The sequence below is a fragment of the Globicephala melas genome, chromosome 1 (assembly GCF_963455315.2).
Source record: "Globicephala melas chromosome 1, mGloMel1.2, whole genome shotgun sequence".
Taxonomy (NCBI): Eukaryota; Metazoa; Chordata; class Mammalia; order Artiodactyla; family Delphinidae; genus Globicephala; species Globicephala melas.
In genome coordinates this window covers 55,949,163-55,964,298 of record NC_083314.1, presented here as the reverse complement: position 1 = coordinate 55,964,298, position 15,136 = coordinate 55,949,163, and the positions used below count along the sequence as shown (strand labels likewise).

General features: G+C 38.2%; 1 protein-coding gene across 1 annotated transcript in view; it reads right to left on the bottom strand.

The window, feature by feature from the left end:
• Positions 1-15,136, bottom strand: part of SLC9C2 (solute carrier family 9 member C2 (putative)) — a 149,714-nt gene that overhangs the window by 11,794 nt on the left and 122,784 nt on the right. Inside the window, exons 25-27 of the mRNA XM_060296233.1 lie at positions 14,403-14,528; positions 3,124-3,222; positions 810-977 (exon numbers count right to left, since the gene is read on the bottom strand). Coding sequence (XP_060152216.1) covers positions 810-977; positions 3,124-3,222; positions 14,403-14,528 — 393 coding nt within the window. The remainder of the gene's footprint in view (positions 1-809; positions 978-3,123; positions 3,223-14,402; positions 14,529-15,136) is intronic.

The window sequence follows — 15,136 nt, the reverse complement described above, 5'->3', positions numbered from 1 at the left end:
TGAGCCCAAGATTAAGGAACTAAGCCACATAAACTTATCTATTTTTATTGTCACAGTAGGTCACGTTGGCTCATTCATAGTATTTGTTTCCAGCAAAGTGACAATCCAAATAAGGAAGACAACTCTTTCAGAACTCACTGAAGTTCATTTACCTGAAATTCAGTGAATTCAATTCAGCCTTGTGAATACATTCATGCCTTCTATCCTCTTCCAAAAATGAAATGGTATGAAACTGATAAGGTGACATTCCTTTCTGTTTGTCACACTCCTAAGACTCTGGACACTGCTCTGTTGCATCTATCAGTCCCAAAAGCTTGAAAATTTTTTGTAAGTGGGAACTTTCACTAATTTCAATTTGAATCGCCCACAGCTAGTGCAATATCAGGCCATTTATTTGTTAAATAAACTTCTTATTTAGCAAGTGAAAAATGGAAGACAGAGGGTTGAAACACAAGTATACTTTAAAAACACCACTCTCATTATGGTGGCCATTTATTGAGCATCTAAACATGCCAGGCATTTTACATATATATTTTCCTTATCTTCATAACATCAAAAGTTAGATATTTTCTCTTTTAATAAAAAAAACTGGCATAGTCTCCTTGGTTAAAATATCAGCCTCCAGATCCCATAGCAGATGTGAGACACTAAACTGGCCTCTCTCAGCTAGTCTACACCTGCTTCACAGTAGCTGGTTGGGTGACTAAATAAGATATCAGAACCCAGAGGAACAAAGATGCTGGCACTCCTTATTGACTTGAGGAAGAATTAACTAACAACTCACAATATATACTGAACCAGTTTCTTACCTGTAAAATAGTTTCACAGATGGCAGTATATTCAATTTCACACTTAAGCAGACAGCTCAACTCTCCAATTATGTCTCCACTAGTACAGTACTCTGTAAACCTGGTCGCGGACTCTCTATCAGCCCTTAGGCTCCTGTCTATTCCAAAGGTAGGAGGTGAACTCTGCAGCTGCAAAGGGGAAAAAATTGTGCCAAGGGAAATATAAAATTAAAAGCCCTTGACCAAACCCCAGGAGCTCCCAGTTTTTCTTGCAATTATTACAATGGAAGGAAAACATTCTTTATGAATCCTTTCAGGTGTAAAGGAGGAATTAGGCTTCACAAGAATCATGGTTTCTTTCACATTTCAACTCTCCAAGGCAAGATTGTTTCTAATTTTTAGCTTTACAGATGACCCCTATTTACCTCCCTTGTATAAAAATTCTACCAAAAGTAGTCATTGCAGTCTGCCACTAATGCCACTCTATTAGATATTAGCATAATATCTATTAGATATTCTTAGCATAATAGGCTAGTGTCTCAGGTGGAAAAAACTTCTGGTTGCATGGATGCATAAATCGGATATCATGAATTAATATGCCTCCAAACCAAGCCGTGATTTCAGTAGAAGCCTTGCTTCCCTGAAGATGCTTAAGAATAATTACCATGAGACATTAACAGGAAAAGGTTTTAGGATGAACACAGGATGGTTGGGTTACTTCAGGAAAAGAACTGGTAGGTGTAGGTGGGGGTAAAGAAAGGTATCAGATTTCAGGAGGAAGATGCGGGAATCAACCAGAAGGATTACACAACTTTCCAGAAAGTTTAGCTGTAAATATCAAAGAGGAAAGCTACTGTTCAAGACACAGGAAACGGAAAAAAGGTCACTGAAGGAGTTGCTATGAAAACTGTACCCTCTCCTAGTGATTATCATTCAAACTTTCAGAGGCATTCATGCTTCCAAAGGACTTGATTTTTTTTTAATTTAATTTTGAATGCAATTCAAAGGCCTTTTGAGTAATCAAGAATGTCTCTGCTTTTTTGCAAACCAAGGAAAGGGGATAACATCTGTGGTAAGCAGAATTCTAAAGAAATCCTTCCAAGATTCCTGTCTCTTTGCTATTCAATCAAACATTTATCTATGAACTGCTGTGAAGGGATTTTGCAGATAGAATTCAGGATACTGCTAATCAGCTAAACTTAAAGAGATGATTCTGGATTATCCTGTTGGGCCCAATGTAATCACATGAGCCCTCAAAAGTAGAAGGGGGAATAGCTGTCAAAGATTGGTGGCGGGGGGGGGGGGGCGGGTGGTGGTGGTGGAAATGAATTGATTTCTCTGTCCATTAGTTTTCCACCTTACATGAGGTTGATGTAAGGATTCAATGTCATAACATATTGCCATTCTCGACCACCCTTTTAAATGTCACAATTAGCCATCTTCATCTCTCCATCACCGCTAACATACTATATATTTAACTTAGGTATTTTGTCCATTGTCCCATCTCCTTCTATGCCTCTACTAGAAATTAAACTCTAAGAAGACAGCGATTTTTGTTTTTGTCGATTCTATGCCTAGAATGAGCAGTGCCTGCTGCATGATAGTAATGAAGTAAATATTTGTTGAATGAATGAGTGAATGGATGAATGGAAAGTGCCTGACACTTAATAAACTCTATACATGTGTTAGTATTTATTATAATAGTTTATTTCCATGATTAATTTTGGTATTTTTAAGGTCTGAAACACCCATTCCAAAAATAGAAAGCCAAATATATTATTTGCACTGTAATAAGGGTTTGTCACTTGTAACTGTCATCTAGGATCTAGGAATTATGTTGGTCATAGCTAGGGCTCACCCATGGATTCAGCTACTAGTATTCAGTTTCTAAAGGATTCTTGTCCCTATCATTCTACTGACACCAAAAGCCTCCTACTGGTTAAAAATTGTATGATTTTCATCCTATCTGACCTCTGGGAGAATCTGATGTTGTGGTCTATTTCCTCATTCTTGACACTCATTTCCTTTAGGTGAGTAACCCAACCACTCCAAGTATTGGGTTCCTTATCTGAACGTCGAAAAGACTGTTCCTCCCAGGACTGTTGTGAGGAATAAATAATAATTATGAAAGCATTTTGTAAGATGGGAAGCACCTTTCGGATGGTGGGTATTATAATTATCTCTCAGCTGTAGTGTTCACTCTGAACAGAAATGGTTTCATCTGGAAAACAAATTATGTTAAAAATTTCAAAATATCTTAGTTCCTAAATTTCTCCTTATGTGATAATTACGTATTTCAAAGTACATTTTCAGTAAATAATAAATAATCCCTTACGATCGCCATTCCTGAAATAATTAAGTAGATTCCTTGTGGCATTTCACCTTCTTTACAAATGACATCTCCATAGTCAAAACAGGCAAGTTTGGCTCTTTCCTGAAAGAAAAAAAAAAAAAAGAAGAAAAGAAAAGGAAAGAAAAAGAGAATTAACACAAATCTTTACAGTCTACTTCTCTAAATAGAAATAAATTTAAAAGCATAAAAACAAACTATATTCTCTGGTTTCTTAATGAATTACAACATTTTTGCATACCTCATTAAATTTTAGGTAAAAAGGACAAGCAAGCAAATTGTAGACTTTTGCTTAGGACCTAGCAGAGTGGCAGAAACACCCAATAAATGCTAGGTTGGATAATGGTTACAATAAAGTGTAATAATTCTGATCAGGAGACAGGGACATGGCACTCTGGGAAAAAAATTCAGAAAGGTCACAGGACCCTGTCTTGGGTGTCCAGGGGAGACTACACAGAGGAAGGAACAGCTAAGCTGAGACCTGAAGGAAGAGTAACAGATAGCCAGGATACGATGAGTTGATGACCATTTACGGCAGAGGATTCAGTTTAAGCAAAGACCCAAAAGTAAACAGAATAACTGCACTGGGGGTAATCACAGAAGATTCAATACATCTCAGGCAGGCAAGGAGGGGTGGAGACCGGGGCTGAGTTATCCATTAGGCATCAATAGGCACAGTGTCCAGGGTTCACAATACTTTTCGGGATTTACAACAATGTTTTAGTTTCTTTTAAAATCAGAAGAAAATAAAAGAACTTTTAGGTAGAGTAAAATGTCTTAATACTAAAACATCTAATACTAATATATTCATCTTTATACTAACACGATCATAAAGTATAATTTTTTTAGTGCTTTTTTACCGAGGAAAAGGCAGAAGTGCCTGGGGCCCAGCAAAGTCATATTGCAGCCCAGGTGGAGGCAGGACTGGAGAGGTGAGCCGAAGCCAGGTCTCCAAGGGGCTCACAGGCACGGTAAAAAGTCTGGGCTTTTCCCAAAACCAGGGGGTAGCCACTAAAAGGTTTGTAACAGGAGAATTATGGTGACAGATTTGCATTTTACAAAGATGTGTGGGAAACATACTTTTAAGTCATGCATAGTAGTTATCTCGAAGTGTGGGGTGGGGAGTGAAAGGTTTTCACTTTTCGCTTCTGATTTATTTTACAGTGTAGAAATAAACATGCATGACTTCACAATATTTTTTTTAAAAGCTCACCTAAAGCCAATTATCCCCCTTATGTATTATTCAGACCTTGTTTTTTTTTTTTTTTTTTGGGCAGGTGCCATTCTTTTTTTTTTTAATACAGCAAGTTTTCATTAGTTATCGTTTTTTTAAACATCTTTATTGCAGTATATTTGCTTTAGAGTGTTGTGTTAGTTTCTGCTGTATAAAAAAGGGAATCAGTAATATACATACATATATCCCCATATCCCCTCCCTCTTGCGTCTCCCTCCCACCCTCCTTATCCCACCCCTCTAGGTGGTCACAAAGCACTGAGCTGATCTCCCCGTGTGATGCAGCTGCTTCCCACTAGCTATCTATTTCATATTTGGTAGTGTATACATGTCAATGCTACTCTTTCACTTCGTCCCATCTTACCCTACCCCCTCCCCCTGTCCTCAGGTCCATTCTTTATGTCTGTGTCTTTATTCCTGTCCTGCCCCTAGGTTCATGAGAACCGTTTTTTTTTTTTAGATTCCATATATATGTGTTAGCACATGGTATTTGTTTTTCTCTTTCTGACTTACTTCACTCTGTATGACAGACTCTAGGTCCATCCACCTCACTACAAATAACTCAATTTCATTTCTTTTTATGGCTGAGTGATATTCCACTGTATATATGTGCCACATCCTCTTTATCCATTCATCTGTTGATGGACAGTTAGGTTGCTTCCATGTTCTGGCTAATGTAAATAGTGCTGCAATGAACACTGTGGTACATGACCCGTTTTTTAAAAATTTATTTATTAACATCTTTATTGGAGTAAAATTGCTTTACAATGGTGTGTTAGTTTCTGCTGTTATAACAAAGTGAATCAGCTATACATAAACGTATATCGCCGTATCTCCTCGCTCTTGCGTCTTCTTCCTACCCTCCCTATCCCACCCCTCTAGGTGGCATGACCCTTTATAATTATGGTTTTCTCAGGGTATATGCCCAGCAGTGGGATTGCTGGGTCATATGGTAGTTCTATTTGTAGTTTTTTAAGGAACCTCCATACTGTTTTCCACAGTGGCTGTATCAATTTACATTCCCACCAACAGTGCAAGAGGGTTCCCTTTTCTCCACACCCTCTTCAGAATTTACTGTTTGTAGAATTTTTGATGATGGCCATTCTGACCAGTGGGAGGTGATACCTCACTGTAGTTTTGATTTGCATTTCTCTAATGATTACCGATGTCAAGCATCTTTTCATCTGTTTATTGGCAATCTGTATATCTTCTTTGGAGAAATGTCTATTTAGGTCTTCTGACCATTTTTGGATTGGGTTGCTTGTTTTTTTGATATTGAGCTGCATGAGCTGCTTGTATATTTCGGAGATTAATCCTTTGTCAGCTGCTTCATTTGCAAATATTTTCTCCCATTCTGAGGGTTGTCTTTTCACCTTGTTTACGGTTTGTTTGCTGTGCAAAAGCTTTGAAGTTTCATTAGGCCCAATTTATTTTTGTTTTTATTTCCATTTCTCTAGGAGGTGGGTCAAAAAGAATCTTGCTGTGATTTATGTCACAGAGTTCCGCCTATGTTTTCCTCTAAGAGTTTTATAGTGTCTGGCCTTTCCTTTAGGTCTTTAATCCATTTTGAGTTTCATTTTGTGTATGGTGTTAGGAAGTGTTCTAATTTCATTCTTTTACATGTAGCTGTCCAGTTTTCCCAGCACCACTTACTGAACAGGCTTTCTTTTCTCCATTGTATACTCTTGCCTCCTTTATCAAAGATAACGTGACCATATATGCGGGGGTTTATTTCTAGGCTTCTATCCTGTTCCATTGATCTATATTTCTGTTTTTGTGCCAGTACCATACTGTCTTGATTACTGTAGCTTTGTAGTATAGTGTGAAGTCAAGGAGCCTGATTCCTCCAGCTCCGTTTTTCTTTCTCAAGACTGCTTTGATCATTCAGGGTCTTTTGCATTTCCATACAAATTGTGCAATTTTTTGCTCTAGTTCTGTGAAAAATGCCATTGGTAGTTTGATAGGATTGCATTGAATCTGTAGATTGCTTTGGATAGTACAGTCATTTTCACAATGTTGATTCTTACAATCCAAGAACATAGTATATCTCTCCATCTGTTTGCATCATCTTTAATTTCCCTCATCAGTGTCTTATAGTTTTCTGCATATAGGTCTTTTGTCTCCTTAGATAGGTTATTCCTAGGTATTTTATTCTTTTTGTTGCAATGGTAAATGGGAGTGTTTCCTTAATTTCTCTTTCAGATTTTTCATCGTTAGTGTTTAGGAATGCAAGAGATTTCAGTGCATTAATTTTGTACCTGCTACTCTACCAAATTCATTGATTAGCTCTAGTAGTTTTCTGGTAGCATCTTTATGATTCTCTATGTGTAGTATCATGTCATCTGCAAACAGTGACAGTTTTACTTCTTCTTTTCTTATTTAGATTCCTTTTATTTCTTTTTCTTCTCTGATTGCCATAGCTAAAACTTCCAAACTATGTTGAATAATAGTCGTGAGAGTGAGCAACCTTGTCTTGCTCCTAATCTTAGAGGAAATGGCTTCTGTTTTTCACCATTGAGAGTGATGTTGGCTGTGGGTTTGTCATATATGCCTTTATTATGTTCAGGTAGGTTCCCTCTATGCCTACTTTCTGGAGAGTTTTTACCATAAATGGGTGCTGAATTTTGTTGAAAGCTTTTTCTGCATGTATTGAGATTATCATATGATTTTTATTCAATTTGTTAATATGGTGTATCACATTGATTGATTTGCATATATTAAAGAATCCTTGCATCCCTGGGATAAACCCCACTTGATCATGGTGTATGATCCTTTTAATGTGCTGTTGGATTCTGTTTACTAGTATTTTGTTGAGGATTTTTGGATCAATGTTCATCAGTGATATTGGCCTGTAGTTTTCTTTTTTTGTAACACCTCTGTCTGGTTTTGGTATCAGGGTGATGGTGGCCTCATAGAATGAGTTTGTGAGTGTTCATCCCTCTGCTATACTTTGGAATAGTTTCAGAAGGATAGGTGTCAGCTCTTCTCTAAATGTCTGATAGAATTCGCCTGTGAAGCCATCTGGTCCTGGGCTTTTGTTTGTGGGAAGATTTTTAATCACAGCTTCAATTTCAGTGAAATGGAAATTTCAATTGAAAATTCAATTTCAGTGTGACTGGTCTGTTTATGTTTCCTATTTCTTCCTGGTTCAGTCTCAGAAGGTTGTGGTTTACTAAGAATTTGTCTATTTCTTTCACGTTGTCCCTTTTATTGGCATATTGTTGCTTGCAGCAATCTCTCATGATCATTCATATTTCTGCAGTGCAGTCGTTACTTCTCATTTTTCATTTCTAATTCTGTTGATTTGAGTCTTCTCCCTTTTTTTCTTGATGAGTCTGACTAATGGTTTATCAATTTTGTTTACCTTCTCAGAGAACCAGCTTTTAGTTTTGTTGATCTTTTCTACTGTTTCCTTCATTTCTTTTTCATTTATATCTGATCTGATCTTTATGATTTCTTTCCTTCTGCTAACTTTGGGGGGTTTTTTTTGTTGTTGTTCTTCTTTCTCTAATTGCTTTAGGTGTAAGGTTAGGTTGTTTATTTGAGATGTTTCTTGTTTCTTGAGGTAGGATTGTGTTTCTAGAAACTTCCCTCTTAGAACTGCTTTTGCTGCCTCCCATCGGTTTTGGGTCATCGTGTTTTCATTGTCATATATTTCTAGGTATTTTTTTATTTCTTCTTTGATTTCCTCAGTGATCTCTTGGTTATTTAGTAGCATATTATTTAGCATCCATGTGTGTGTATTTTTTTTACAGTTTTTTTCCTGTAATTGACGTCTAGTCTCATAGCGTTGTGGTCAGAAAAGATACTTGATAAGATTTCAATTTTCTTAAATTTACCAAGCCTTGATTTGTGACCCAAGATATGGTCTATCCTGGAGAATGTTCCATGGGCATTTGAGAAGAAAGTGTATTCTGTTGTTTTCCAATGGAATGTCCTATAAATATCAATTAAGCTCATCTTGTTTAATGTCTCATTTAAAGCTTGTGTTTTCTTATTTATTTTCATTTTGGATGATCTTTCCATTGGTGAAAGTGGGGTGTGAAAGTCCCCTACCATTATTGTGTTACTGCTGATTTCCCCTTTTATGGCTGTTAGCATTTGCCTTATGTATTGAGATGCTCCTATGTTGGTTGCATAAATATTTACAATTGTTATAACTTCTTCATGGATTGATTCCTTGATCATTATGTAGTGTCCTTTTTCTCTTGTAATAGTCTTTATTTTAAAGTCTATTTTGTCTGATATGAGTATTGCCACTCCAGCTTTCTTTTGATTTCCATTTGCATGGAATATCTTTTTCCATCCCCTCACTTTCAGTCTGTATGTGTCCCTAGGTTTGAAGTGGGTTTCTTGTAGATGGCATATACATGGGTCTTGTTTTTGTATCCATTCAGCAAGCCTGTGTCTTTTGGTGGGAGCATTTAATCCATTCACCTTTAAGGCAATTATCAATATGTATGTTCCTATGACCATTTTCTTCATTGCTTTGGGTTTGTTTTTGTAGGTCCTTTTCTTCTCTTGTGTTTCCCACTAAGAAGTTCCTTTAGCATTTGTTGTAGAATTGGTTTGGTGGTGCTGAATTCTCTTAGCTTTTGCTTGTCTGTAAAGCTTTTGATTTCTCCATCAAATCTGAATGAGATCCTTGCCGGGTAGAGTAATCTTGGTTGTAGGTTCTTCCCTTTCATCACTTTAAATATATCGTGCCACTCCCTTCTCACTTGTATTGTTTCTGCTGAGAAATCAGCTGTTAACCTTATGGGAGTTCCCTTGTATGTTATTTGTCGTTCTTCCCTTGTGGCTCTTAATAATTTTGCTTTGCCTTTAATTTTTGTCAATTTGATTACTATGTGTCTCAGCGTGTTTCTCCTTGGATTTATCCTGCCTGGGACTCTCTGCACTTCCTGTACTTGGGTGCCTATTTCCTTTCCCATGTTCGGGAAGTTCTCGACGATAATCTCTTCAAATATTTTCTCGGGTCCTTTCTCTCTACTCCTTCTGGGATCCCTATAATGCAAATGTTGGTGCGTTTAATGTTGCGCCAGAGGTGTCTTAGGCTGTCTTCATTTCTTTTCATTGTTTTTTCTTTATTCTGTTCTGTGGCAGTGAATTCCACCATTCTGTCTTCCAGGTCAGTTATCCATCCTTCTGCCTCAGTTATTCTGCTATTGATTCCTTCTAGTGTATTTTTCATTTCAGTTATTGTATTGTTCATCTTTGTTTGTTTGTTCTTTAATTCTTCTAGGTGTTTGTTCTCTAATTCTTCTAGGTCTTTGTTAAACATTTCTTGCATCTTCTCGATCTTTGCCTCCATTCTTTTTCCGAGGTCCTGGATCATCTTTACTATCATTATTCTGAATTCTTTTTCTGGAAGGTTGCCTATCTCCACTTCATTTAGTTGTTTTTCTGGGGTTTTATCTTGTTCCTTCATCTGCTACATAGTCCTCTGCCTTTTCATTTTGTTTATCTTACTGTGAATGTGGTTTTTGTTCCACAGGCTGCAGGATTGTAGTTCTTCTTGCTTCTGCTGTCTTCCCTCTGGTGGATGAGGCTACCTAAGAGGCTTGTGCAAGCTTCCTGATGGGAGGGACTGGTGGTGGGTAGAGCTGGGTGTTGTTCTGGTGGGCAGAGCTCTGCAAAACTTTAATCTGCTTGTCTGCTGATGGGTGGGGCTGAGTTCCCTCCCTGTTGGTTGTTTGGCCTGATGCAACCCAACACTGGAGCCTACAGGCTCTTTGGTGGGGCTAATGGCAGACTCTGGGAGGGCTCACGCCAAGGAGTACATCCCAGAACTTCTGCTGTCAGTGTCCTTGTCCCAGCGGTGTGCCACAGCCATCCCCTGCCTCTGCAGGAGACCCTCCAACACTAGCAGGTAGGTCTTGTTCAGTCTCCTGTGGGGTCACTGCTCCTTCCCCCTGGGTCCTGATGTGCACACTACTTTGTGTGTGCCCTTCAGGAGTGGAGTCTCTGTTTCCCCCAGTCCCGTCGAAGTCCTGCAGTCAAATCCTGCTAGCCTTCAAAGTCTGATTCTCTAGGAACTCCTCCTCCCATTGCCAGCCCCCCAGGTTGGGAAGCCTGATGTGGGGCTCAGAACCTTCACTCCAGTGGGTGGACTTCTGTGGTATAATTGTTCTCCAGTTTGTGAGTCACCCACCCAGGTGTTATGGGATTTGATTTTATTGTGATTGCACCCCTCCTACCGTCTCACTGCAGCTTCTCCTTTGTCTTTGATGTGGGGCACCTTTTTTGGTGAGTTCCAGTGTCTTCTTGTCAATGATTGTTCAGCAGTTCGTTGTGATTCCGATGCTTTTGCAGGAGGGAGTGAGTGCACATCCTTCTACTCTGCCATCTTGAACCAATCTCCCAGGTGCTGTTCTGAAATCCTCCCTCTAGCTCTTTCAGACCTTTTTTTTTCAACTTTTGTCTTCAGGCTTATCTTTGTACACTATTACCTTTTTAATTAACCACATCAGTTCAAGGGTGAAAGAAGGGAGGAGTAGTGAAAATTAACTATTGTTGCTGTGATGGAGACCAAGACTGAAATCAATGTCTACAATGAGGGGCGTTTGTTTTATTTATTACAGGAATTTTAGTTATCCATGCAATCCCTGGGCTGTTCCTAATGAGAATAATGCCCATGTGCTCCCAATTCATCACATTTTTCTTTATCCTAGTGAAATCTGATTTAAATGGCTATTAAGAACCAACATATTAAGGAAAAGGGCCACTTAAAGAGTGAGCCGTATCTGTAAGTGGGTGGAGAGGGTCCGGCAGCTTTGCATTGGCATGGCAGGTTAAGGAGGAGAAGAAGGTTGTGCCCTGGATATATAGTCACCTCAGGTGTATGGAAACCATTAATTTCTGGAGTTCTCTCTCATTGTTTTTCCCATCCCTCCCCCATTCACTGCAGGATGGTCCATTAATTATACTTGTGAAAGTATTACCTATAAAGAACCCCAAATTCAAATTTTATTTTCAAGTTGGATATTTTAAAAAACTGAACAGGATGCAGATTGTAATAAACACCCTTTAGATACCTTCTTTCCAGTCCAGGCCCATCCCTCACCTCCCACCCTCATTTATTTGAGGTCTGTTTTCCAAACTACCCACAATGGCCCCTGCCCGTCAGGTTTCCTCCCCCTCACAGCCACACTTGTACTTCCCAAAGCTGGAGATCTGGTTCACGCTAAGTCAGTTGGATTTCTCCCTTAAGAATTTGAACTGAGGGACAAAGAGCCTGGGAGTTGAGAACTGAGTCATCATAGCCAAGTGCTACAGGAAGGGTCCACAAATTCCTACCACTGATATCCCAGAGCTGGCCTGATTCTCACCCTGCTCAAGGTTAGTCAACTGTTTCTTAGCTTCTGTATACCACCACGATATATTTTCAGTAAGCTTCCCTTTTGCTTAAACTAGTTCAAGCAGGGTTTTGTTACTTTCAACCAAAGGAGTCTTAATTTAACTAAATACAAAATCAATTTCAAAAGAAAAATTCAAATATTTCTGGCATGAAGAAAACACTAGTATGGCCTAAATGAAATCAGATATTCAAAGCTCAGTAGAAACTCTACTAGGATCGCTGTCTTTCTAGAAAACAAGGAAAATGTCCCCTCGTTATGAATAAACAGATGACATAAATCTCCATGACTAGACAACAAGGTACAGTACAACCAAATTTGTAGTAAAGCAAGTACTGTTCTTCATCACAGAGTTTTCCTGATTCCAAAAATCTAACAGGTTTTAACAAGTTGACAAAAAAGTTATTATCCCTATAATTCATATAATAGCCACAAACTGGTGGTCCGTGAGTCACACCCAATCCACAGATATATTTTGTTTGGCTTGCACTGTATTTTTAAAATTCTGAACTTGTTACCAAGTTTTAAAATTTTGGAATTTTCACCTAAAAATTCAGATTTACGGATTCTCTTTTTAAAAAAACTGACCTCTACATTATTAAATCTAATAGTCAATTTTCAGTCTTCATCTTATTTGATCTCTCAGCCTCATTTGACATAGCTGATCACTTTCTCCTTGAAATATTTTCTTCACTTGGCTCTGGGGCACCATTCTTTTTTATTTTCCTCCTATGTGATAGATAACTCAATTCTTTTTTTCCCAGTTTTATTGAGATATAATTGACATACAGCACTATATAAGTTTAAGGTGTACAGCATAATGACTTGACATACACATATTGCAAAATGATTACCACAATAAGTTTAGTTAACATACATCACCTCATATAGTTACAAAAAAATTTTTTCCTTGTGATAAGCACTTTAAGAATCTACTCTCTTAGCAGTTTTCAAACATACTATAAATATATAACTATGTAACTATAGTCATCATGTTGTATACCCAGTATTTATCTTATAACTTGGAAGTTTGTACCCTTTGACCCACTTCTTCAATTCACCCAGCTTCGTCTCCCCACCTCTGGTAAACATCAATCTGATCACTTTTTCTATCCTCAATTCTTTTTGCTAATTCTTCCTCATCTCCCCACCTCTAAATGTTGGATAGCTCAAGACTCGATCCTTGAATGTCTGTAATAATTCCTTAAATTATCAAGTTTCAAGACCTTAAATATCAGCTCTATGCTGACAACTCTGAAATGTCTTTCCCCAGTTTGGCCTCCCACCTGCCTTCCGGTCATGTATCTAACTGCCTACTTAGCAGTTCCACTTGGATGTCTAATAGCTTGCTCAAATTTAACCTCTTCAGAAGCAAATTCTTGTCCCTCCCCATATAAATCTTCTCTTCCCCATCCAAGTAAATGGTTACTCTATTTTCAGACTATTTTCTAATTTCAGACTAAAATCCTAGAAGTCATTCCTTCTCTCTAACACTCACTCCATCAACATCTATATGCTTTCTCTTCAAAACCTATCAAGGGGGCTTCCCTGGTGGCGCAGTGGTTGAGAGTTCGCCTGCCGATGCAGGGGACACGGGTTCGTGCCCCAGTCTGGGAAGATCCCACGTGCCGCGGAGCGGCTGGGCCCGTGAGCCATGGCTGCTGGGCCTGTGTGTCTGGAGCCTGTGCTCTGCAACGGGAGAGGCCACAACAGTGAGAGGCCCGCATACCAAAAAAAAAAAAAAAAAAAAAACCTATCAAGAGTCTGACCATTTCTCACCACTTTCACTCATCCAAGCCACTGTCATCTCTTGCCTACATTATTGTAATCACCTCATAACTGGATTCCCTGGCTTGCTCTTGACCCCTTACAGCCTGTTCTCAACACATCAACAAATGATCATTTCTAAGTATAAGTTAGATCATGTCTCTTCAAAACCTTTCAATCTGTTTCCATTTAATTCAGAGTAAAAGCCAAAGTCCTTATAATGACCTACAAAGTTCTACAAACTCAGGCTCTCCACAACTGCTTAGGCTTCATCTCCTCCCTCCATCATTGGTTCGGCCACAGGGGCCTTTGTGATGTTCCTTGAACACAACACACCTCAGGGCATTGCACTTGCCTTCTCCTGGGTATCTATATGGCATGCCCCCACACTTATTTCAGATCTCTTTCCAAAGGAAACTTATTAGCGCAGTCTTCCCTAACCACCCCTATAAAATAGCTGCCTAACTATATTCCCTTTTTTCACCTTTTTTCCATATGGCATTTGTCACCATCTGACAGACTATACATTTATTCGTGGATGTGTTTATTGTCAATCTCTGTCCATATAATACAAAGTCCATGAAAGCCGGAACTTATTTATTTTGTTCACTGCCATAACCCCAAACCTAGAACACAGAGGCTAAGATGGAATTGGTAATAATCAGGTAACATAGATAACTCATCCTAAGCAGATACGCAATTATAAAAAATATTTTTGCCCTTCAGGCTCAAAATGAAATCTACTCTTCTGGGTTTTGCTAGGCCTCCGTTTTGACTTACTCTTCACTGGACATTAAAGGATTCTTGCTTTGGATAAGTTTTCTTGTTAATCTTGCATTAGGGAGTGGAAAAAATGAAAACCAATTATCATTGAACCTGAGTTAGAATAGAAGACAGAATCTTTACCTTGAAGAACTCAATGAGAACATCTTTATTTTCTAGCCAGATGATATTATGAAGATATTTGTCAGGAGTAGGGGGAGGAATTGCCATTGGAAAGTTATTCAGTGATTTTATTTTTGAAAGAAGCACCTAAAAGAAACAATCAAAATAATAGTGATCAGATCCTGTAACAGAAAAGGGACATTAGGTAAAAATGAAGGAAATCTAAATAAAATACTGTTATGCAAATCTAACCATGATTTTGACTCAGAGCTTCTCTCACCCTATTTAAATTGTCCTCTAACTTTTTTTTTGTCCCTATTCTCCCCCTTATTACTATCTTTATTACTATTCCCACTGGTATATTAACTCATATTGAATTTATCATTTTTATAATCCAATTAACAGTTGTAGTTTACCCTATCTTAAACTCAAATTATCTAAAATTCACAGTTGATTACCATATGATTTAATGCCACTTTCTCTAAATTTTTTTTTCATGTGAATAATTTGCTTCTCTAAGTTCTTCTAATTTTGGAGGATATATTTCTAGTTTTGTAGCCTCTTAGAAGCCTTCCCTGACTCCCCCCACCAGTAAGAGATAATCACTTATCTGCCTTATTCCCATGGTATCTCTTACAAATCTCCCTTATGGAACTCATTATATTGTAGTATTATTATTTTTACTTATCTGTTACATGTAACTTTTGTTGATTGGCTGAATAAGTGACTAAATGAAAAAGAGAGGAAGAGTCCAT